The sequence below is a fragment of the Prunus avium genome, chromosome 3, assembly GCF_965620075.1.
Source record: "Prunus avium chromosome 3, drPruAviu1.hap1.1, whole genome shotgun sequence".
Taxonomy (NCBI): domain Eukaryota; kingdom Viridiplantae; phylum Streptophyta; class Magnoliopsida; order Rosales; family Rosaceae; genus Prunus; species Prunus avium.
Window position 1 is genome coordinate 2,532,005 of NC_142286.1, and position 23,419 is coordinate 2,555,423.

Here is a 23,419-nt window from a genome sequence, read left to right on the forward strand (position 1 = left end):
TTGGCCTCATGCGTTGAGGGCCTGTCAGCTGGGCAAGTATCGGGAGGAAGTTGGTGGTCTGCCCCCTGCCTAGGATGTTGAGAGATGGAAGCAGAATGGTCAAGATTCTGATTATCTGCCCAAAGTAAGGCTGACGTCAAGTCTTCTAGAAATGGAGTTGAGACTTCGCGTGCGAATGACGTGTCTCTATTGAGGAAGAAGCCAAAGTCCAATTCTGCTGGGAAGACTCAAGTGGGGTCTGTTCCATCATCATCCGAGCCTCCTGCTGACAAGCTTGAAAATCATGATCTGCTTCGTGAGGTAGTTCGTGCCCGATCCCGTTCTGCCGAGCGTCAAAGAGATGCAGATATTCCTCTTCGTAGTTCGAGTCGTCTGTATCAGTCAAAGGATGGAGATCGAAGCGGGAGGTCTGCTCATGGCTCGGTTGTTGAGACACGGGCAGTCAAGAGTGGAGTTGATTCTGCCTCATGGACTTCTTTGGAGGTGAGGTTGGCAGAGGCTAAGAAGATGAGAGAGTCATCTGCCCGAGCGAAAGGTTCTTCTGTAACGTCAGCTGTTGGTCCCAAGGTTGACAAGCCCAACCCCACAGGAGGTGCATGCGTGTCTGATCTGCTCAAGACGAACTTTCTGTCAAGCCCGTCCACTTGTGCTGAATTGGTTAACCACGTCTGTTAAGCCGGCGAACTTGGCACCCTCTCGAGTCTTTCCTTGGAAAAACAAAGGGAAGCGACACTCCATTTGCTTTAAATAAAAAAAAGGATTAGTTTTTCCTGCTGAAAATATCTGAAACTCGTCTGATGTTGCCCCCTCTTCTGCTGGTGACTTGGTTAGTCGAAAAGATGCCTACTTCCGTCTTGAGCGCAAGAATGCTGACGTCTCATTTGGTTATGACAAGCTTCTTGCTAAGTTTGGCGCCTATAACAAGTCTGCATTAGAGATGGAGACATTGCGATACTCTGTTCTGACTTGCTTCATGTGCAAAGTGAGCAGGTTAATGCTGTGAACATGGCAGGAGCTGAAGAGCAGGCAGCCGAAGAGGCGGTAGCTGAAGAGGATGAAGCAGATGAGGATGCAGCAGATGAGGTAGTGGCAGACGTCGCGTATCAAGCAGGTGGAGCTGCTGAGAATGTGGCTGATCAAGAGAATGCCGAAGAGGCTGTAGATCAAGGATCTCCTGCTGGCGTCTCAGAGTAAATGAAGACTCCTTTATTTCTTTTCACCTTGTAGTCTGCTTTCTTGTTTAGAATAATTGGTCTTATTCGAACATCTTCCTTTTGTTGAACTTGGCCGGTTGGTCAGCTTGCTATGGAAATTTCAGTTATTTTTTCAACTTCAATTGGCATATTGACTTGGGGACTGTTTGAGTAACCAGCCTGTATTTTGATTGCGCATCTTCTTTTGGAGATTTATGATTGCCAGGGTCCCCCTTAAGGGACTCCGTGCGTGTTCTGCGCATCCCGTAAGATGTTTTCCCTTAGGAAATTAACGAGGGCCAGGGTCCCCCTTGAGGGACTCCGGGCGTAGGAAATTGGCGAGGGCCAGGGTCCCCCTTAAGGGACTCTGGGCGTGTTCTGCACATCCCGTAAGATGTTTTCCCTTAGGAAATTGGCGAGGGCCAGGGTCCCCCTTAAGGGACTCCGGGCGTGTTCTGCCTATGTCCAAAGACATGTCGATGAGAGTGGCCCGTATAGCGTACGTCTGGAGACGTGTCGATGAGAGTGGCCCATTTGGCCTACGTTTGGAGACGTGTCGATAAGAGTGGCCCGTTTGGCCTACGTTTGGAGACGTGTCGATAAGAGTGGCCCGTTTGGCCTACGTCCGGAGACGTGTCGATGAGAGTGGCCCGTTTGGCCTACGTCCGGAGACGTGTCGATGAGTGTGGCCCGTTTGGCCTACGTCCGGAGACGTGTCGATGAGTGTGGCCCGTTTGGCCTACGTCCGGAGACGTGTCGATGAGAGTGGCCCGTTTGGCCTACGTCCGGAGACGTGTCGATGAGAGTGGCCCGTTTGGCCTACGTCCGGAGACGTGTCGATGAGTGTGGCCCGTTTGGCCTACGTCCGGAGACGTGTCGATGAGTGGCCCGTTTGGCCTACGTCCGGAGACGTGTCGATGAGAGTGGCCCGTTTGGCCTACATCCGGAGACGTGTCGATGAGAGTGGCCCGTTTGGCCTACGTCCGGAGACGTGTCGATGAGTGGCCCGTTTGGCCTACGTCCGGAGACGTGCCGATGAGAGTGGCCCGTTTGGCCTACGTCCGGAGACGTGTCGATGAGAGTGGCCCGTTTGGCCTACGTCCGGAGACGTGTCGATGGCATTTGTGAACACTCCATTAGAAAGAAAAGTTTGAACTTGTATTGATGTCTATTTGACTACATTGCTTTATTGAACAAAAGAGATGAGTTGCAGGGGTAACATCAAAAGTAACTTGTCTTCAATGGAGGTGAGGGAGGCTTGGCCGCCTGCTTGGAGCTGAGCTGATAGGCGAGGAGCTTCGTGGATAGTACCTCCGGAGGAAAAGTTGCTTGCTTGATCTTTCTCTGCTGCTCCTCGGTGGTCAGCTCGGGCTCTTAGAGTCAGCTATGATCGTACTGATCCGTATGACTTTTTTCGTGGAGGCTCATTGGCAACTGCGTCACGATCCTCAATTTGCTGGATAGCTCTCCTTGCAATGAATTTCGTGCAATGGCCGTCTCTGACCAGCTCTTCAAGGTGCTTTTTCCAGGCGAAGCAGTCCTTTGTGTAATGACCGTGCCCTTCATGGAATTCGCAGTATCTACTAGTATCCTTCTTGGCTGGGTTTCCCTTCAAAGGCGATGGTTTCTTCAACCAAGGCATGTTCTTTACTTGGGCTAGGATCTGGTGTATCGGGATAGTGAACTCGGTATAGTTCTCGGCTGCTGGGGCACCTCCCTGAGGCTGTAATCCGTGCTTGCCTCCATCTTTGTCATTTATCCCGCCGTTCCTTTGGCTTGCCTGCTCAACCGGTTGATCGGCTTGCTTGGCAGCCTTCTTTGCGGCAATCCGGTCATCATCCCAAAGTGCGTAGCGCTCTGCTGTCACGAAGACTTCTTCCAGTGTTTGGCAGGGAGAGATGGTCAGCTCGCGATACAGCTCACACTCAGTTGGCAAGCCTCTCTTGAAGGCAGAGGATGCGATCCGGTCGTCACATCCTACAATGTTGGCCTTTTCTGCTTTGAATCTCTTAATGTAGTCTCGAAGGGATTCGTCAGACTTCTTACGTAGGTTGAACAGGTGGTCGGGATTCTTCTTGATTGTCCGGTAAGAGGTGTATTCTTTGGCGAAGACGTATGCTAGCTCCTTGAAGCTGCTGATCGACCCGGATGGTAGGGTGTGGAACCAATCCTGAGCTGTTCCCCGCAGGGTCATTACAAACACCTTGCACATCAACGCGTCGTCGGCCTTGTGGAGGATCATGACACTTTTGAAGTGTTTTAGGTGGCTCTCGGGATCGGAGTCCCCCTTAAAGGGTGTAAACGAAGGCGTCGAGAACCGCTTCGGGGGAGCCGCCTGCTCAATTTCGACAGTGAAAGGCGTGGAGTTAGCTTGATCCATCTCCTTGCGTAGGGCATCTTCGAAGTTCCCGCCGGCTTTCAGGTCTCGTAGTTGGTCATTCACAAGCTTCTTGACGTCCTCTGCACGCATTGCTGGTTGGACACGTTGGCGACCCTCGCGATTTGGACGACGCTGATTGACCTCCTCATTGATTCGCAAGGTTCGAGCTTCTCGGCTGCATTGCCTAGGCGGCGTGTTGGTGGACTGCGCTTGCGAGTGATTCTCCTCAGCTTGTCGACGAGAATCGGTCCTTCGAGAGTGAGCAGCGGAGCGCCTTTCCTCGCGGTTCTCACTGTGAAGGTTGTCAGGTTGACCTCCTTGGGAGCCTAGCCTTTGAAGAATGTTCCTCGACGAGTGAACAGCAGAGCGCCTTTCTTCACAATCCTCATTCCGATGGTCGTCAGGCTGATCTCTCTGGGAGCCTAGCCCTTGAGGAGCATTCCTCTGCGGGCCTAGGCGGTCGCGGAGGTGGAGTCGTGGGCCCTGCCTTCCTCGCACGTCGCTCTGAGTGTGGCTTGCGGATGCTTGTGACATGTTGGCGAGCTGATCACGTTGTTGTCCCTCTCCCTGTCTGCTCATGCCTGCTTGACCTGCTCAGCGCCCGTCGATCTGCTTGTTGGCGTAGTCGTCCATCCTTCTCTCTTCGCCCAGTGGTCCAAGGCCAAGGTTTTGAGCTAGATTGATTTGGTTGAGGAGCTGCCTCATCAAATTGCTTTGGTCGTCCATTCTCAGAGCTAGCTGGTCAACTCTCAAATTGAGGTCTGCTTGACTTCGTGGATCGGGAGGAGAGAAGTGTGTGGAGCCCAACTGCATACGGGCTAGGGTTTCCTGGGAGGTGTACGCGGGAGCGTGCGTCGAGCGTGGAGGCAACGGAGGGAACGCTTGAAGTTGCTCCAAGATTGGGCCTAGGTCGGCGGTGGTAACGAGCCCACCTTGATGGGAGGTTCCACCATGCTCGGCGGTGGAGCCACGAGGGTGGCTAGATCCGGCCAAGGGGCCTTGGGCGACTGCGGTAGCCGGCGCGGTGGTGAGAGGTGGTGGCGCCACCATGTCGATCGTGGGATCATGGGTGGAGTGGCTTTGGGCCGTCGCGGATTGAGCCATGGCGGCGGCTTTGCCTCTCGTCATCTTGCTTCCAACCATGGTTGTTTGGAAGGCTTCGGTGGATTGGAAAATAGGAGGAACGGATTCCTTGAGCACGCTTTGAGTATATCTTGTGCTCTCAATGAAAGCACCAATTTGTGGGAGCAAATTTCCTCCCACGGGAATATTCGCCTAAAGATTCCTTCGTCTTCTCCGCCTCTCTTTCTCCCTGCAAAACGAATAACAATAAGAGGACCACACCCGGGGGGTGTTGGCCAAAGGCCCTCCGATGCCTAAGTCAGTTCAATCGATCTGAAGAGAAACGATAGCTAAAATAGGGTACGGAGTTATATGTGTTCATGGGGTAAACCGGGCGGCCAGAGCCTTATGTAAAAGAGGGAGAGAAAGGAGGTGGCTAGGGTTTCTGAAAGATAATTTATGCAGAGTTTCAGTAGGAGTTTAGACGTACCTCAACCCTTGTGTGTAGCCATCCTTTTATAGAGGTCTTGGGAGCTAGGGTTTCAGAGGAATAATTCCGTAGATAGAAGGGAATTATTCCTCCCCAATTTGGCGAAATTTGACTAATTAGGGATTTGATTTATTTGATTTAAATCAAATCCATAATCAGGATAGCAATCAAATCAATACCTAATTTAATTAGGTAACTCCTCCATTAATTGAGAATATTCGTAGGAATCAAATCAATCCTCAACCTAATTAGGTAACATTCTATTTAATTGGGTAACCCCCAATTAAATTGAATAATTCCCAATTAGGTCAAATAATCCCCAAATGGAAGGAATTATTTGACCTAGGGTTATGAATTAATTCGGTTCCCACAATATACACTGTCTTCTTCTTCCAACATATACGGTGGAATTGATAGCTGTGGAGGAAAGAGAGGTGTGACAGAGTATGAATTATGTGACAATGTTTCTGAGTATGTGTTTTTTGACTCTGGCCATCCAACTGAAAGGGTTTACCAGCACGTGTCCAAGTTATGGTGGAGCCATACTCCCAATGTCACAGGGCCTTACATTAATCTAAAAGAGCTGCTTGAAGTTTAGACAAAAATGTGGATTGATTAGTTTTTTAACCAACTTAGAATTTTGCAGACACAACTTCTGTTTCAAAATAAGTTTATGGTTTGATATATCATCTTTCTAGTATGTATGCTTTGAGTCTTTATCAATTATAGTCAAAATTTAACCCCCAGATTCATAAGGGAGTGTTGACAGATTAGTCCAAATAAAAGGCTCAAAGAACAAAACTGTCCCTGGCCCAAAAAAGTGGACAAACCGATCCACGTCTTGAAATTTAACCCCCATTGCACATATACCTTATATATTTACACTTAAGAATGTTTCAAGGAAGGAAGAGTGGCCTGTATAGAGGAATTATGAGCTGTGGAGGGAAGAGAGGTGCCACGGAGTATCAACTGTATGACAATGTTACTGAAAGGGCTTACCAGCAAGTGTCCAAGCTATGGTGGAGCCATGACTTGAAGGAGCTATTTCAAGTTTAGACAAAATGTCTTGATTGATAGTTCCATAAGCAATTCAGCATTTTGCAGTCACATTTTCTGTTTCAAAGAGTATATGAAAGCTCGATATCATCGTTGTATTTACGTATTGACACCTTAAATACATGTGTTTGATGTTTTCTGTATTCTAGTTGTCTTTCTTCGCCCTTGGCTGTACTCTTTATAATTAGATCCTTTATTTATACAGAAATGGTCGTGTAATGTGTAATTAATGTGATCTGAAACCTCTTGAAGGTGTATCAAATTCCTCTTATTTAAGCACTACTATTACTATATCTTGTTATTTGAAAGTTTAATTGGTGCATTTGAGGAGGAAATTAAGACATTTTCATTCCTCCATATATGCACAAACCGCGTTTTTCATGTTAAACATTTTCTAAAAATTTTTCTATATACAACCAGGACACCTAAGTTCTTCACAATTTCTAACCAAATCCAATTGGAAAAACTTTCCTTTTATCAAAGGAGAAAATCTCCACCACCCCATGTACCTTGAAATCAGGAGGTCAACGAATTTTCTCAGAAACCAACCAAGATCTGTTAACCAAGTCTCCTCAACGTTCCTATATAAAAATCCCTCTCCCTTCTCTCCTTAAACCCATCCTTTGCCTTTCAATTTCTCAAACCCTAAACCTTCTCTCTCTCTCTCGACCAAAACCAAAAAAAAAAAAAAAAACACACACACCCTTCTCTCTCTCTACAATGGCTCGGTCCACCAATGTGGTTCTTGTTCTGATGGCTGCTCTTTTGGTGGCCTCAACAAGGGCACAATCCCCTACATCTTCACCAACCAAGTCACCTGTAGCTTCTCCATCGAGCACCACAACATCAGCTGCTCCTTCTCCATCTAGCCCTCCACCTAAGGCTGCGTCTTCTCCTTCTCCATCGAGCACTCCACCTAAGGCTGCCGCTCCCTCTCCATCCACCACTTCACCGGCTGCTAGCGAGCCCACTGCCGACTCCCCGCCTTCTCCTCCCTCATCTTCCCCTGTCATTTCTCCGGTGATTTCTCCCTCTTCAGGAGAGGCTCCCGCACCCGCCCCTAGCAGTGCCGCTTTGAATAGGTTTGCAGTCACCGGATCTGTAGCCGCTGGGGTTTTCGCTGCTGTCTTGGTTATGTAGAGCACAATCAAACTATAACTCTGTTATGGTGGCCTATGGATTTTCAAGACAAGTCATTACTTTACGTGATATTTGTTGTTTGTTATATTTAAATTTATACAAATTAAATTTGCTTATTTGTATTAAATTTAATCACCTTCCCCAAAGACAATAAAATTAAATTTTGCAATACATCTGTGATCTGGGTCTTGTTCAAATTAATTAGCCAAAACCACACTAGCTACTCTCCTAAACCTAAACCCTAAGGCCTAGCGGTTCTTTGTTCACCCGCTCATGTAATGATAAAATATTGTCCTTCAACTTTGATAATACGCAATTGCTCCCCAAGTAAGGTTTTTGAGTTCGAGTCATACCATCCGTGTAGCGTGTGAAAAAAAAAAAAAAAAAAAAAAGATAATACGCATCCACCATTTCCATTTCTGGTCACTAATTAGCTAGCTAGCTAATCGTATCTAATTATTAGTTTCCTTGTGCATACAGCCCAGATATATAGAAAAATCAAGACCATTGATTTTTATTCTATATCTTGTTCTGATGTCCCATTCAGAAGTTTATTTTTGTCACCGACCCAGTGATGGTTTTTGCATGGCCATAACATTCATAAGTAGCGCAACTGCCCATACAAGTATTGGTTGAATCCAATTAATTCAAAGAAACATAAATGGGAGGTCTTTTTGCGTAGTCAATTGCCTAGCTTCCTTTGGATTCCAATGGAGGTAACGCATACATACGTGTGTATATATATATACATGCCGAAAATCGCCTTCGCCTTCGTCTTTACTTGTATTTTCTATACTTATATACATCTCAAAACCTTATTAGATTGACAAATTCTAAGGTTGGTGGTGAGGGCCTGAGGCTGACATGAGAAACTCAACTTCTCAGACAACGTGTTGCATATTTTTCTTCCTTGTTCTCTTGTTCCTTCACCTCCATAATGTTGAAGGTAAGATAAAGTCATGAAAATATATAGTCTTATATTTGTTTTTTTTACTAGATCGTTTTTTTTTTTTTCCAAGGAATAATTCGCCCTGCAGGAGTACGAGAAGGATCTTCAGCAACTGGCCAGCATGACATCCATGTGAGTATAAAAAAAAAAAAAGTAATTTTAATTCATGTTTAAAAATATGAATTAATATTGTCAAACACAGGACCAAGGAGAAGAGTTTGGGGTAGACTATACTCCAAGTACACATCCTCCAGTCCTACCTCCTCCAATATTAATGCAAAAATCAGATGATGAGTTTGGGGTAGACAACTATGCTCCCCTAAGGACACATCCTCCAGTCCAGCCCCCTCCAATATTAATGCATAACTCAGATGATGAAGATGATGAGTTCAGTGTGGATTATGCTCCTCCAAGGACACATCCTCTACTCCAACCCCCTCCGATGCATAACTCAGGTGGCGAAGATGATGAGTTCAGTGTGGATTATGCTCCTCCAAGGACACATCCTCCACTCAGGTGGCGAAGATGAGATTGGGGTAGATTATTCTCCTCCAAGGACACTTTCTCCCAAGGAACCCCCAACACATTAATACATGAGTCAAGAATGATTGTGCAAGACAAGAAGAATTTCTACAACCATATATAGATGAATGATGAATTACTAGAATAAATTTCTAAGGAACTTTATGGATCCCTCATGATTCATGAAAGTATATAATAATCATCTTTTTCTTCTGTTATATAATTTCTTGATATTTCTTGATATTTCTTGATATAGTAAAAATTAGAGGATGCTTCTCTGTTCTTTCCTATACACTTCTCACATACATATATCTAATTGATTCACATTGAAGCAAGTAAGGGGAGTTACAGACCTCCATTCAACCAGAGGCTTTGCAGCTGGATTATATTTATTTCTACTTTTTAAAAAAAGTAGTAAACTGGAGCTTTATGCTTCTTGAGTTTAAAGGGAGGCGCAATTTATTTCTCCTGAGATTAGATCTCTCAACATATGTACTAATTAATATGAATGCAAATTCATGGGCATGGTCTCGATATAGGAAGAAATCCCTCTTTAAGAATTTGTTCACACTGTCACACATAGTGTTACTCATTCAATTAGCAAACCATGCGATTGATATTTAATGAACTTAGGTGTATTATAACATGAGTGGATTGATAACACCATAAAACGATGTGGCTGTCACACTGCCGACTCACATATGTACATGGTAGTTACTTGTCCAGGCAAAGCCACAAAGGAAGGAAGGAAACTTATGTTGTACATAATCAATTTATCAACCCTAAGACGATGTTGGTGGGTAATTGGCCATAAATTAAGGATCTATTTAAATTTGGTTCGTTTGTTAAGCACATTGATTAATAGGATTGATTTCTTTTCTCAACTGATTATTAGTTATTCTATGGACAACTCATATTATAGATCCTTTAATTATACAGTCGTGTAATGTATTATGGATGCATAACAAGGAATCAAATTTTTGTGTTGGCCAAAGCATTCTCAGAATATTGATCAGCCTCTAACTGCCAAAACCATCCTCCCAAGACGCAAACCGTGCTTTGCTAGAGTTGGTAAAACGATTTTTAGAAAAACTTACCTATCTCGGTTATATATACTGATTTTCTATGTAATTGGTACACGTGATGAGAGAGATATAGGTGTAGACAACCGTCATACCTAAGTTTTTCTCCACAATCTCCAAAATCCCTTGAGATTCGGAAGGTTAAAGAAGTTTCTCAGAAACCAACGAAGATCTGTCAACCAAGTCTCCTCAACGTTCCTCTATAAAAATCCATCTCCCTTCTCTCCTTAAACCCATCCTTCGCCTCTCTGCCTCTCAAACCCTAAACCTTCTCTCTCTCTCTCCCTCTTATACCCTAACCTTCCCTCCCTCTCTCTCTCTCTACAATGGCTCGCTCCATCCATGTGGTTCTGGTTCTAATGGCTGCACTCTTAGTGGCCTCAACAAGGGCCCAATCCCCTGCATCATCGCCGTCCACATCTGCTGCATCCTCCCCATTGAGCACTCCACCAACAGCTGTTCCTTCTCCACCGAGCACTCCACCAATGGCTGCATCTTCTCCTTCTCCATTGAGCACTCCACCAATGGCTACATCTTCTCCTTCTCCATTGAGCACTCCACCTGCCGCCACTCCTTCTTCATCGAGCAGTACTCCACCAGCCACCGCTCCCTCTCCATCGAGCACTTCACCGGAGGCAGCTCCTTCTAACGAGCCCGTTGCCGACTCTCCCCCTTCTCCTCCCTCGTCTTCCCCTGTCATCTCTCCAGAGGTTTCTCCCTCTTCCGACATCTCTGTTGAGACTCCTGTACCTGCCCCTAGCGGTGCCGATTTGAATAGGTTCACTGTTGCTGGATCTTTGGCCGTTGGGACTTTCGTTGCTGTCTTGGTTATGTAAAGGACAATACACTACAATGGGTGGCCTATGGATTTTAAAAAATACTGCTTGACCCTTTGCAAACTTTGCAAACACATTAGGGTCGAACATTTGATTATACAGAAATGAGTTTGTACACACGCTTAAATTATGATTTGGAATAATGTACTTTGCAAACTTTAAATTCTCCCTTTATTAGATTAATTTAATTTAATTCTTTACTTCATATGAAAATTTATAGCACACACTAATAAAAAGAGTGGCAACAGTCATCATTATTTGGTGACATTTGTGGCCGTGACAAAATGCATTAGTCACCTTTTTTAACTTTTTTGGTGACTAAAGCCTTTAGTAATCCACACAACAGTCACCAAATAATGGTAACTATTGCCACTTTTATTTGTAGTGACACAGTGATTGATATGAGAATATAAAGAGACTTTTCTTTATAATTACTACTTCAATTGGCTACATGGCATGATCACATCAACTGCCACATAAGATGATCGGCTAATGTGGTCAATCATGTGTGTCAAACCAATACTGAGTTTTTATAAATGTTAAACATGTAGAGTTTTTCAATTTAAAACCAATATTGAGTTTTTCTTTTAATATTATTATAGGATAAAAGGACAATAAAGGACATAGTCGGGTCATCTCCGCTAGGATTTTATTAGGCTCTGCTCTGCCATAGTAAATTGATCCTAGCTCCAGTTTGATTAGGGCTCTGAATGTTTCAGATACCAACATGCATGGTGCGTACGTAGTCTATTTACATACATCTCCGGTTTGTACTGGCTTATGAATTCATTTTTCCCTTTATTTTTCTGTTAGACTAAAAGCAAGGTTATTACTTTTTTCTCCAAAACCCGTATGCAGCAGATGTGGTGGAGTGCACGCTGATAATACTAGTTAAACATGCTTTTCTCCAGTGATGACTCTCAATGTTAAGGAAGTTATTTTGAAGATATTCACCGGTGGATGCACGCTGATAATAGATTGTATCTAATTCATGTATTGGATTTCATTTGTATCTCATTTATAGTTAGAGATGTAATCGTTAAAGCATAATTAAGTTAATGTATTTTGTTAGTTTTCAATGGTTGCTGTATAAATTCTCTCATTTTCAGTTTGTGTTGTTCATGATGAACCATTTCCTTTTATGAAATTCATGAGCAGGGTGTAACAAACAAATGCATAGCTTAATACAAGAACACTTATTAAATTCATGATGAACCATTTGCCTCCATGAAATTCATGAGTGGGAATATGTACACAACAGCTGTCCAAACTCATTAGCTTAATACCTAAAAGATGATATCAAAAAGTTCAAAATCAATATATGATAACTCTCTTCAAAGTCGATTTCCATATGTGTAACCCAGCTGCCTATTTCAAGGATTTGCGCAAATATCTATCCATCTTTAAGGTTTCTTTCTGCCATTATTTAAATTCCTTTTCCTATATATGGATGATGCATTCAGATTGAAAATGTTTATTACAATTGTAAGCATAAGATTTCATTGTACCAAAAAAAGAAGAACAAACAGGGAAAATTTGGACTGTCCAAAATGCTGCCAAACTAAAGAGAACAATCGCTTGATAAAGTTGAAAGGACAATTGAAAAATAAGCTCTTGTCTTGTCTTGATAAAGTAAAATCCCTCCCAAGCTTCAAATCTTCTTTTGGCTAACCTTTCAGGAAAAAAATTTGACTAATGAGCAACGGGCTCGCAGGCATCTTATTACTGAACCTTTATGTAACATCTGTAATTGGCCTACTGAAACTATTCTGCATTTACTGCGTGACTGCTCAAGAGCTAAAAGAGTTTGGAAGCTGTTCGTGAACACCAGTCATACTAATCCCTTCTTCCAAGCTGAGCTGCACCCTTGGCTCTTGAACAACCTCTGCTCCAAAAACCATTTTGCCCAGATCCCTTGGAGACTGCTGTTTGTCTTCATTTGCTGGTACATTTGGAAGTGGAGGAATGATTTTATCTTTAACAATGCAGCAGACTTGCCTTTTAATGCTCGTGAGTTGATCATTAATGCGGCTAGAGATTGGGTTAAGGCTACAACTAATTCCCTTCCTGGAGCTGGCAGAGTTCAAATTATGCTAGCTTGGATTCCCCCAGATATTGGGGTTCTCAAGCTAAACGTGGATGGTTCACGTAAAGGCAACACCGGTGGCATTGGTGCTGGTGGCGTCATCAGAGATCATGCTGGTCACTGGGTTGCTGGCTACTCTGCAAATTTGGGGCAAGGGCAAATCCTTGAAGCTGAGTTATGGGGCTTATTCTTTGGTTTGAAATTAGCTGTTGAAAAACATTTAACTGATGTTATTGTTGAGATGGACTCAGCTACTGCTGTGATGCTTATGCACAAGACTGAGATCGACAGTTGCCATCCTACTGGGGGTTTGGTTAGAAACTGCAAGGGACTAATGAATCAAATTGGAAGGATTAGGCTGAATCATATTTATAGGGAGAGGAACTCCGTCGCTGATCGTCTGGCTGCTTGGAGTCACAATATGGATCTTGGTTTCTGGTTTTTTGACGACAGTCCTGTTTGGCTGGGTCCTCTGTTGCTTGATGACGCCGCAGGGGCTTCTACAGCCCGCTTGATTTCTGTTTTGTAGTTTTTGTCTTTTGGGGTTTTCACCCCCCTGTTTTCATCAACAACAAAAAAAAGTGAAAGGCCACATGTCCGCTTGATACACCATTTGCCGTTCAAAGTGAGTGCAGCATTACATGAACTAAATTTGTAAATTTCAACAACAAGGCAAAACAAAAAATATTATTCTCCGTTTTGCTTCCATTTTGCAGTTGAGCTCTTCGTAATCCTTTTCCCTGAATCTTGGCATATTGTGCTTCCCATAACCTCCACCTAAATATTGATATCAGGCACCCTAAATATAAGAACAGAAAAATGAAACATGAAAATCATAAAATATAGATGAATAAAAGCAAAAAAGTGTTTCAGGAAATATATGTATTACCTAAAAATGATCTTCAGTAGGATAAACTCTATTTCCTATCTCATACCCTTTGGACATGTAGTTTGGATTACCTTTTTGAGTGAACCCCAATAACAAGGCCATATTTTCCTATCATAAATAAATTATATTAAACAAATCAATAATGATTCCAATAAAACAATACTAATAGAACAAAGCAGCCAAAAAAAAAAAAAAAAAACACAAACTTACATTACAACCACTAAATGTAGGATATTGGTTGTCACCCATATAAACTTGAGTTTGGGAGTCCTGAATTATAAAGAGCATGAATTTCAATGATCATAATTGTTAACTAAATACATTACTAACAAAAATATCAATGTATTAATGTTATACCTTCATAATAATATTGCTCTCTTGCGTTGCAACTACATTACCACATCCGTAAGTGAGTGAATCACCAATAGGGCAAACTGCATCACTTATTACCGGTTGAAAATCCTGCCACAAATACAAATATAACATGTAACATATTGTAATACATTTATAAGTACATAATCGACAAAGTTGTCATTTTACTTGCTAACTTTTATTTCCTACCTGGGTAAGGTCTTTCTGAGATTTGCGTTTTTTCTCTTTTTGTTGTTTTCTTTTAATAGCTTGCTCTGTCATTGATTGTTTCCTTTTAGAAGGTGGTCGGCCTTTACTTCTAACCGAATTCTTCATACGCCGCCCTACTCCTTGCATCTGCCCAAAACACATTTCTTAAACGACCATCTTGATCTAAATCAATAGCATAGAAGAAATTTGTGTTCTTAGATTGCATATTCAAAAAATAATTTTGAATTGCAGTGGCATCTCCTTCCCCAAGCTGTAATCGCCTAACCTTTTCAATGTAGTTTCTACAATCCTTTTCTAAAAATGGCATATTCTCATGCCCCCCCACTTCTACCACAACTGAATTATAACTCTTGTTCAGCCTTATCCCAGCTTTATCATTCATTTCAAGCTTCCTTTTAATATATGGGGTTATCTCTCGATAGCACTTCCAAAAACGAGATTTGGTTGGACTCAAGTCATGATTATGGTCAAGCTTAATAGAGTTGACTCGCCAGCTTCCACTCAAGCGTAAACCTGCCCTAATTTGAGCCTTGCAATTATTCTTTATACTTGGATGTGGCTTTAGGGTACTACTTGAATTACTTTTGCAGGTCCCTGAACGAGCACATGCAAGAGTAATATATCTCAACTCTCCATCATCTCCTTTTGTTGATGACCTCTTTATCACTGTGAAGCCAGATTGTTTCCCATATTCTCTATAATATTGAATTAACTCATAAATATTGTCAAACACCATTCCAACCATCGGCTCTTGTATTTTTTCTTTCACATATGTTCTATTGTCCATGGCAATCTCATCATCTCCATTATTTTCAATTTTAATCCCATCAGATTCCAGTTCAACAACTTCATCTTCATCAATAATTTCTAAACTTGCAGAAATATTTGAATATTCTTCCATTCCTACATCATATAGGACATGAGCTTATGATACATAAGCATATAATACCAAAATTTCAATACTACGGTCAATCAGTTCATCTAATGACTAAAAAGAGAAGAAGAGAGAATTATAAACAAATTAACGTATCAAAAACATTAAACTAAAAAAAGAAACAACATAAGCCAAAAAAGAAACAGAAAGTTATATCTCAATGGTATACTACAGTCAAGTTATTACAGGTTCTTAAGAAAAGCATGTTTAACTAGTAAAAAAAAAACTTAATTTGAATATTGATTGAAACAAATAAATTAACGATTCAGCAACCGTGTATGAGAAGAAAGCATTCATCCAAAAAAAAAAAAAAACAAGGTAAGCAAAACCAAAAAAAAAAGTTATAACGAAGGTTTACTAACCTAAAACCGTGGAGGAAGGAGTAGAGTGGAGGAACAGGGTCAGAATCTGGCGGAGTGGTGGCAAAAGTCCGTGGTAAGCACCTGCGATGGGGAGGACTGGTGGAGGAAGGTTAAGCTAAACAGAAAAAGAATCTTAACCGTGAAGGAAGGAGTAGAGCGGTGGAATGGAGTCAAAAGTCTGGCGGAACAACGTCAGAAGTCTGGCGGAGCGGTGACAGAAGTCCGACGAAGCACCTGCGATGGGGAGGAGTGGTGGCAGGAGTCCGGCGAAGCACTGCGATGGGGAGGAGAGGAAGGAGGGAGAGAGAGAATTAGGGGAGGCAAAGAGACGCGTGAAAAGTGGTCGTAGGGTTTAGTTTAGTTTTTTTTTTAATTTATAAATTTTTAACTAAAGAAAAATATAGAAAATATTATCTCCTTAAAAAAAAAACTAATATAATTTTAATGAGGTGGTTGTCCACATCAGCTGCCATGTAAGATGGTATTAAAATGTGGTAGATTTATGTGGTAAGCATAGCATTACCCATAGTATTAATGTGTATAATATGAATATTGGTAACACCACAAACCTTACACTAATAAATTTCTCCAAATTTAGGACCTTTACATTGGCACGTGTTTACTTAACATCAATGGTATGGGAATAAATGGAATAGTATAAACAAAGAATGGGAATCTAATCAACTAGGAGGGGTATAGTTGATCGGATTCCCATTTCTTGGGGTATTTGATTAAGGAATTTTAAGTGAGACCTACATATTTAATGATTCCCGTAAGTAAACGCATAGGAAGTTGGGAATGAAAATCATCATTCCCTTTCTTCTCATTCTCATTACTTATAAGTAAATGTGCCATAAGATTTGTGGGGATGCGATTAAGGGAAAAAAGGAATGGGAATCATATCGACTACCCCTTAGTTGATCTAATTTCTGGTTTTGAGAGAATGTGATCACAGATTTTGAGGTGGGGTCTCCACTTATTTTTTTCATTCCTTATTGCAAGTAAACGCAAGGGAAGTTAGGAATGGAAATCATTCTCTTTCCCCCCATATCCATTACTGATACGTAAACATACCCATTAATGAAACCATAAAATAAATTATAAACTTAAGAGTTTTATCAACATACACGTGGTTTGCTATAGTTGGGCAAAATAAATTATAAATTTAGATTTTTTCCCAAGTTGGTGACAATGGTGCGCCATTTTAGTTACGTTCTTGGTGTCAGTTGACGGTTTCTAATAACAAAAAACATTCCTTATATACATCAAAGGAGAGAATCTCCACCGCCCAGAACTCCCTTGAAATTCGGAGGTCAAACAAGTTTCTCATAATCCAACGAAGATCTGTTAACCAAGTTCCTCACTTTTCTTGTATAAAAAGCAACTCTTCTCTCCTCAATTGACATCAGCCCAGCATTTGCCTCTTGGTCTTCTCTCTACCTTTTGAGAGAAGTGCCAAATTCAGAAAAACAAACAAACAAAAAAACCCTAACATTCTCTCTACAATGGCTCGCTCCAGCGCCGTGGTTTTGGTGATCATGGCTGCTCTGTTGGTGGCCTCAACAAGGGCGCAATCCCCTGCATCGTCACCGTCCAAGTCCCATGCAGCTTCTCCATCGAGCACTCCACCATCAGCAGCTCCTTCTCCGTCTAGCCATCCACCTAAGGCTGCATCTTCTGCTTCTCCATCAAGCTCTCCTAAGGCTGCATCTTCTTCTCCATCAAGCTCTCCACCTTCTCGTTCTCCAGTGAGCACTCCACCTTCTTCTTCTCCTAAGAGCACCACACCTGCGGCCACTCCTTCTCCATCGAGCACTACACCAACTACCGCTCCCTCTCCATTGAGCACTTCACCGACGGCTGCTCCTTCTAGCGAGCCAGCTGCCGACTCTCCGCCTTCTCCTCCCTCGATTTCTCCCTCTTCGGACGTCTCTGGAGATGCTCCTGCACCGGCCCCTAGCGGTGCCGTTTCGAATAGGTTCGCCGTCGCCGGATCTCTTGCCAATGGGGTTTTCGCTGCTGTCCTGGTTATGTAGAGGGGAACGGACTAAACCCTAAGCCTTAAATCATAAACTATGTTTCCATTGTCTATTTATTGTATTTTATTTAAATTTTATGTTGATATGAATGTTTCTTGTTTGTTGTTCATTATATTCAAATTTGTAGCACACTGAAATGATAAAGATACATTCTTTTGTGTAATTACGATTTCAATAGTTTTTCTGTTACATAACTATTTTAATGATTATAATTATCAAATTTGCCTCTGCAATATTCGTCATTTGAGAATTTGAATTTAATGTGTCAAAGTTGGGAAATTATAGAGAAGATTAAGAGGAGAGAATGAGAGTTGCACAGCATTTTCTGGTTTCAACTTGTTTCTTCTTTCTGTTTCTTCTAATTCATTTATACAACTAATTGCTTACAATAATTATACAACAAGAGACGGACTCCATAAGACAAGAATACCAAAGTCCTCCATGAAACAAGGACTACATAAGACAAGAAAGAAAGACTTTCTTGAACAAAGTGTTCCGTGAGACAAAGTGAGGGGTTTGGTCTTTGTGTTGTCTTTGTGTTTCACAAGATGACAAAATGTAATCTATTATGTCATAGGATTCCTATCATATGCTAACATAATATTGTGGTTATGAATACATATATCTCTGGGCGAGACAAAGTGTTGCATGGCATGAGATGATGAGGAATTTTTTTTCCTATCATCGGTTATATACAACCATGTGTATATATCTCTTTACGAACAATAACTTGTTTAAACAAGACTAGTTTTCTGTCCAGGCTGATGTAAAACTTTAGGCCGTTAGAACTTTTGGACGCGGGTATCATCATTACATTATGTTGAGTTGTTGATTAATGATGCCAGCATGCGAACATGACCCAAGGTGCAAGTTTATTATCTTTTGGTTAATTTTCAATCACATACCTTTACATGCATAAGGGCAAATCACACACGTAACTTGTGAAAACCAGAACCCAACTTCTAATTTATTCAGTCCAACATGGAAAACTCTAACTTTCAGATCTACTGATTTTTTGCGCAAGCCTTCTTATTATTCCAACGATTTGCCTAGATAACCTTAACCAGCCAAATGAACCTGCTGGCATTGTTCATCTTGGGGGATTCAATATTTGATGCTGGGAACAATAACTACATTAACACAACTGCTGATTCCCAAGCAAATTACTTGTCGTACGGGACGACTTTCTTTAATTACCCAACTGGAAGATTTTCTGATGGTCGTTTGATCCCAGATTTCATAGGTGAAAATAAAATACCACTCTAAATGTGTTTTTCGTTTTGTGTCCATAACATAACCGTTTTCGTTTTTTATTTGAAATCCTTTTAACAGGTGATTGATCTTAAAAGTCAGATTATTAATTTCAAGAATGTGACGAAATTTCTGAGGGAGAAACTGGGTGAAGTAAGGGTGAATGCATTTGTTTCAGGTGCCATTTACTTACTTAGCATCGGAGCGAATGATTACGTAGCCAATTTTGAGACAAAGTCCAGCATATTCAAGTCCCATTCTAAACAAGAATACGTAGATATAGTGATAGGCAACCTAACAGATGCAATGCCCCTTATTTTTTAAGAAACATTAATAAGGAGCTTAACGAAAGTTCGTCGGGAGATGTGTTTTTGCTTTTTTTTTTTTTTTTTTATAAAAGATACATAATTAGTTTCTTTACTTTTGCTTTTAGGCCAACTTCTTTAATTTAATATATGTAATTAAGTAAAATCTTAGTACTTAAAGGGTAATTACAACTAATCAAAGTAATTCAATTTTTCTACTTTTTTCCTTTAATATTCATTAAGTAAATAATAACTAAAGCATGGTTCTAATCAAAGTAATTAAAAAAGAGAAATCCATATTATGCTACTTAAATGGTATAGCCGCGCGGCTATACTTTTAAAACATTCTATTTATAGAGTATAGCCGAGCGGCTATAATGTTAAAATATTCTATTTTTGGAGTATAAATATTATATTTATGGAGTATAGCAGCGTGGCTAGACCTAGGGCTGGCAATGGGTCGTGTTCGTGTCGGGTTCGTGTCAACCCATTTATTTCCCGTGTCAATTTCGGGTCAACCCGCTATGACCCATTTAATAATCGTGCGGGTTTCGGGTCGACCCATATATTTCCCGTGCGGGTTTCGGGTTAACCTATTAACCCGCTAACGGCGCTAAGTAATAGCAAATTTAAAAAAATAAAAAATTCTAAATGTTGATAATTTAATCAAGTAATTATATTTTTTTATATATAAAATAGTTATTTCATTTTGCCTCTCTCTCTTTAAAACATTAAAACCTAAACCCTAGATACATAATTAACTCAAATTATAAGGAACAATTACTAACAAATATAAGTAACGGGTTCATAAATAATAACATGCATGTTACGAAACTCACAACTGAAAAAATTTAAATTAAAAAAAACAGAGAGAGTAGAGAAAATATAAGGAAAAGAAAGAAAAAAAAGATAGAGAGAGGAGAGAAGAGATAAGGAAAAGAAAAAAAAATATAGAGAGAGAGAGAGAGAGAGAGAGAGAGAGAGAGAGAGAGAGAGGAGAGAAGATTGAAGGAAAGAAAGAAAGAAAAAAGAGAGATGAGAGAAAACTAAAGAGAAGGAAAAGAAAGAAAAAAAAAAGGAGAGAAGAGGAAAGGAAAAGAGAGAAAAAAAAAGAGAGGAGAAAGAAGAAAGAAAAAAAAATAGGAGAAGAGAGACGGGAAAATAAAGGAAAACACAAAAGAAAAAGAAACATTATAAATATCAAAAGGCATACCAAAAAATCACAAAGTTGTATGTAGCATGGTGGATAAGACGTTTGAGAGAAATGAGGGTGGTAGGGGTTCGAAACCCCTTGTGTGTGTGTTGAAGTCTCCATTTCTCTTCATTTTTTAGCGGGTTGTACACGGGTTGACACGACCCGTGACACGACCCATTTAATAAACGGGTTAGATAGGTATTATAGCGGGTTAGCGGGTTGACCCGAAACCCACCCGTTTATTAAACGGGTCAGAACGGGTTGATCCGAAATTGACCTGTTTTTTTATCGTGCGGGTTTCGAGTCGTGTATTGGGTCGTGTCCGAAATTGCCACCCCTAGCTAGACCTTTAAAGTATTCTATTTTGAAGTATTGCCGTACGGCTATACCTTTAAAATATTCTATTTATAGAGTATAGCCGTGCAGCTATACTCTTTAAATATAGGGAGTTTCACTAAAACACCCAAAATAGGGGCTGAAATTATAAAAAAACTCAACACCCAAAACACTTTATAAACACACCCAAAACCCATCATTACACACACTCAAAACCCATTTATAAACACACCCAAAAAATATACAATTGTTGATTTTGGGGTTGATTTTGGGTGTGTTTCTATGTTTAAATAGTGTGTGGGTTTTTTTATAAATACATGTCTAGGATTGGGTTTATTTATAATAATCTATTAAATATATTCCAGATTGCACCAACAATAAAAATATGGATTTCTTTGTAAGGTTATCTTTTGAGGTGCCTTTTGTAAAAATCCCACATCCAAATCTGCACTCCTATAAAGGTGTTTATGACTGCTGTGGTTTGAAAGGGTGCAATTAGTATTATAAATATTGAATATCCAATAGCCAAAAACTCACTTACAAGATTTCCAATATACAAAAATAATACATATTTTTACTTTGCATTTATAGACAGTTGAATCTTGGGAAATAGACATCCATTGAACTTAAAGTACTGAGAAGGGATGACATTCTATCTTTAGGACATTGCCAATATGCAAGACTCTATTTGAAAATAAAGTCAGTGTTCTTTATCTTTCGATGTTATTCAATTCTGCAGTTGGTATAATCATTCTTGTATAAACACATTACTTATTGTATTAATATAATGATTCTATACCCTTTAAATATATTATATTTTAATTATTATTTAATATATTATCTTTTAATGTATTTGGCCTTCATAAACTGAAGGAACTGGTCCTGGAGGTGTCTGATCATCTTGAAAGGGTTCACATTGAAACCCCAAGCCTTCAAACTCTATTTATAGATTATATTCTCTGGGGTTATACGCAACCATGTACCATTAACATGGATGCATGCCATGATCTTAAAAGACTTGACTTTGCATTTAGTGTTGACACAGGATTTCCATTCCACAAATTGTACTCTAATTTCTCATCCCCAGTGACACTAAATATCGCATTTTGCTCGTGGATAAACAGGGAACTCATCTCTAGCTGCCCTTTAATGGAGGAAATCATTCTCATCCGTTGTGCCGGATTCAACAATTTGCACATATTTGGGCTTGATAAGCTCAAGCAAGTGGTCCTGTTGCTGCCTCCGGCTGCTCAACTTGAGAAGATTCACACTGAAGCACCTACCCTTCAAATTCTGTCCATATATTCTGCATCTCGGAGTATGAACCTATGTACCATTGATGTGGAAGAATGCAATCATCTTAAAACACTTTCCATTGAAGCTGAGCTCATCACACGGTTGCCTTTCGATAAACTCGTCTCTAGTTTTCCCTTCCTTACAGAATTACACATTGCCTGCAAATGGATAGGAAGGCTTATGATTTCGAGTCACAAGCTAAGGAGGTTGAAGCTACACAAGTGTAACAAGCTTGTGGAGGTTCAGATTGATAGTCCGAATTTGCTTTCGCTTGAGTACGATGGCAAAGTATTTCCTTCTACTTTGATAAACATAAATGCTCCTTGTCCATGGCACCTAAAGTTTCAGCTCTTCTTGGACACTTGCTTCGGCTCTCTTTGGTCCATAAAGTTGAAGGAACTGCTACAAAAGTCAAGTGGAGCTGTGTATCTGAATATAAGGTTTGAATTTGACGCAGCACAAGCAATAAAGGTTTCAAACGAAAACCTTGAGTAACAAGGGAACTGGATTCCACCAGAAAATTAAGAGAAACTCTCTTTGATTAATTGTATTAAAATCTGAAGTGTCCAAAAACGTTAGACGAACCCGTCTAAATACAACTCTCAACCCTTGTAACTGCTAGGGGAGTTATTACAGATAACTGAAAAACAGAATTAATTCGGAGACTTAACTACGTAACTCCGAAACTGAAAAAAACAGAATTTATTTTGGGAATTAACTATGTAACTCCGAAACGGAAAAAACAGAATTTATTTGGAATTAACTTCGAACTTTGACTGCAGTTTTGAACGGCCAAACGACTTCAGAACGCCAAAATCCATCATACATCACAGCAAAGCTGTGAGTTTGACTCGTGGCATCGTTCCCTTTCCGAAAAGGTATTTTGCGCCCTAATCGGAGCTCGGACGACAATTCTGCAAATTCCCACCACGTCCTTTTCCTTGCTCAACCCCGATAAAACCTGCCACGATAAAATCTGCCATCTGTTCTACATCAGTCCCTTCCACCTCCGAAGAACTCGACCCCGAGTTATGATCTGGATAAAGAACCTCATCTTCACGGAACTCATATAAATCTGCAACATTAAAAATATTGGAAATTCCCATGGAATCTGGTAACTCAATAACATAGGCATTATCATTGATCCGTTTGAGCACTTTGTAAGGACCATATTTCTTCGGTTTAAGCTTGCTGTAAGTGCCAACTGGAAATCTCTCCTTCCTCAAAAATATCATCACAGAATCGCCTTCTTGAAACACTTTAACACGTCGATGCCTATCCGCAGCAGCTTTGTACTTAGCATTTGTTTGCTCAAGTTTCTGCTTGACCTCATCTCGAACGGCTACCACTTCCTCAGCCAAATTTTTCGCTGCCACACTGGTTTGCTGGCCTCTAGGCAGTTTCACCAAATCTACAACATGGTTAGGTATAGCA

General features: G+C 40.8%; 4 protein-coding genes across 7 annotated transcripts; all 4 read left to right on the plus strand.

Moving 5' to 3' along the window:
• Positions 1–6,826: 6,826 nt before the first annotated feature.
• On the plus strand, positions 6,827–7,321 carry LOC148295443 (uncharacterized). The gene has a single exon (XM_088249897.1). The coding sequence runs from the start codon at positions 6,902–6,904 to the stop codon at positions 7,319–7,321; it is 420 nt and encodes a 139-aa protein (XP_088106023.1). The 5' UTR covers positions 6,827–6,901.
• Positions 7,322–8,104: 783 nt separating this feature from the next.
• On the plus strand, positions 8,105–8,961 carry LOC148295444 (uncharacterized). 2 transcript variants are annotated; one of them, XM_088251225.1, is made up of 4 exons: positions 8,105–8,267; positions 8,341–8,402; positions 8,473–8,725; positions 8,787–8,961. In XM_088251225.1, exons 1-4 carry the CDS (start codon positions 8,186–8,188, stop codon positions 8,858–8,860), a joined length of 471 nt encoding a protein of 156 aa, XP_088107351.1. In that variant the 5' UTR covers positions 8,105–8,185; the 3' UTR covers positions 8,861–8,961. The 2 variants fall into 2 exon arrangements, 1 of the variants encoding a protein (XP_088107351.1); XR_015834780.1 differs by having other exon boundaries at positions 8,359–8,402; positions 8,473–8,961.
• Positions 8,962–10,200: 1,239 nt separating this feature from the next.
• LOC148295445 (uncharacterized) lies at positions 10,201–10,710 on the plus strand. 3 transcript variants are annotated; one of them, XM_088250142.1, is made up of 2 exons: positions 10,201–10,401; positions 10,510–10,710. In XM_088250142.1, the coding sequence occupies exons 1-2, from the start codon at positions 10,201–10,203 to the stop codon at positions 10,708–10,710; spliced, it is 402 nt and encodes a 133-aa protein (XP_088106268.1). The 3 variants fall into 3 exon arrangements, with proteins under 3 accessions (XP_088106268.1, XP_088106267.1, XP_088106266.1); XM_088250141.1 differs by having other exon boundaries at positions 10,201–10,301; positions 10,407–10,710; XM_088250140.1 differs by having other exon boundaries at positions 10,201–10,710.
• Positions 10,711–16,972: 6,262 nt separating this feature from the next.
• Positions 16,973–17,683, plus strand: LOC110764818 (uncharacterized). The gene has a single exon (XM_021967853.2). The coding sequence runs from the start codon at positions 17,069–17,071 to the stop codon at positions 17,597–17,599; it is 531 nt and encodes a 176-aa protein (XP_021823545.1). The 5' UTR covers positions 16,973–17,068; the 3' UTR covers positions 17,600–17,683.
• Positions 17,684–23,419: the final 5,736 nt, after the last annotated feature.

What these genes read in the sequence shown, in the direction of transcription:
- LOC148295445 (XM_088250140.1), top strand. Translation starts at nt 10,201, where the DNA reads ATGGCTCGCTCCATCCATGTGGTTCTGGTTCTAATGGCTGCACTCTTA.
- LOC110764818 (XM_021967853.2), top strand. Translation starts at nt 17,069, where the DNA reads ATGGCTCGCTCCAGCGCCGTGGTTTTGGTGATCATGGCTGCTCTGTTG.
- LOC148295444 (XM_088251225.1), top strand. Translation starts at nt 8,186, where the DNA reads ATGAGAAACTCAACTTCTCAGACAACGTGTTGCATATTTTTCTTCCTT. An exon ending in CTGGCCAGCATGACATCCAT is followed by an intron (nt 8,403 to 8,472) that starts GTGAGTATAAAA and finishes TGTCAAACACAG; the next exon opens with GACCAAGGAGAAGAGTTTGG. An exon ending in CCCTCCGATGCATAACTCAG is followed by an intron (nt 8,726 to 8,786) that starts GTGGCGAAGATG and finishes TCCTCCACTCAG; the next exon opens with GTGGCGAAGATGAGATTGGG.
- LOC148295443 (XM_088249897.1), top strand. Translation starts at nt 6,902, where the DNA reads ATGGCTCGGTCCACCAATGTGGTTCTTGTTCTGATGGCTGCTCTTTTG.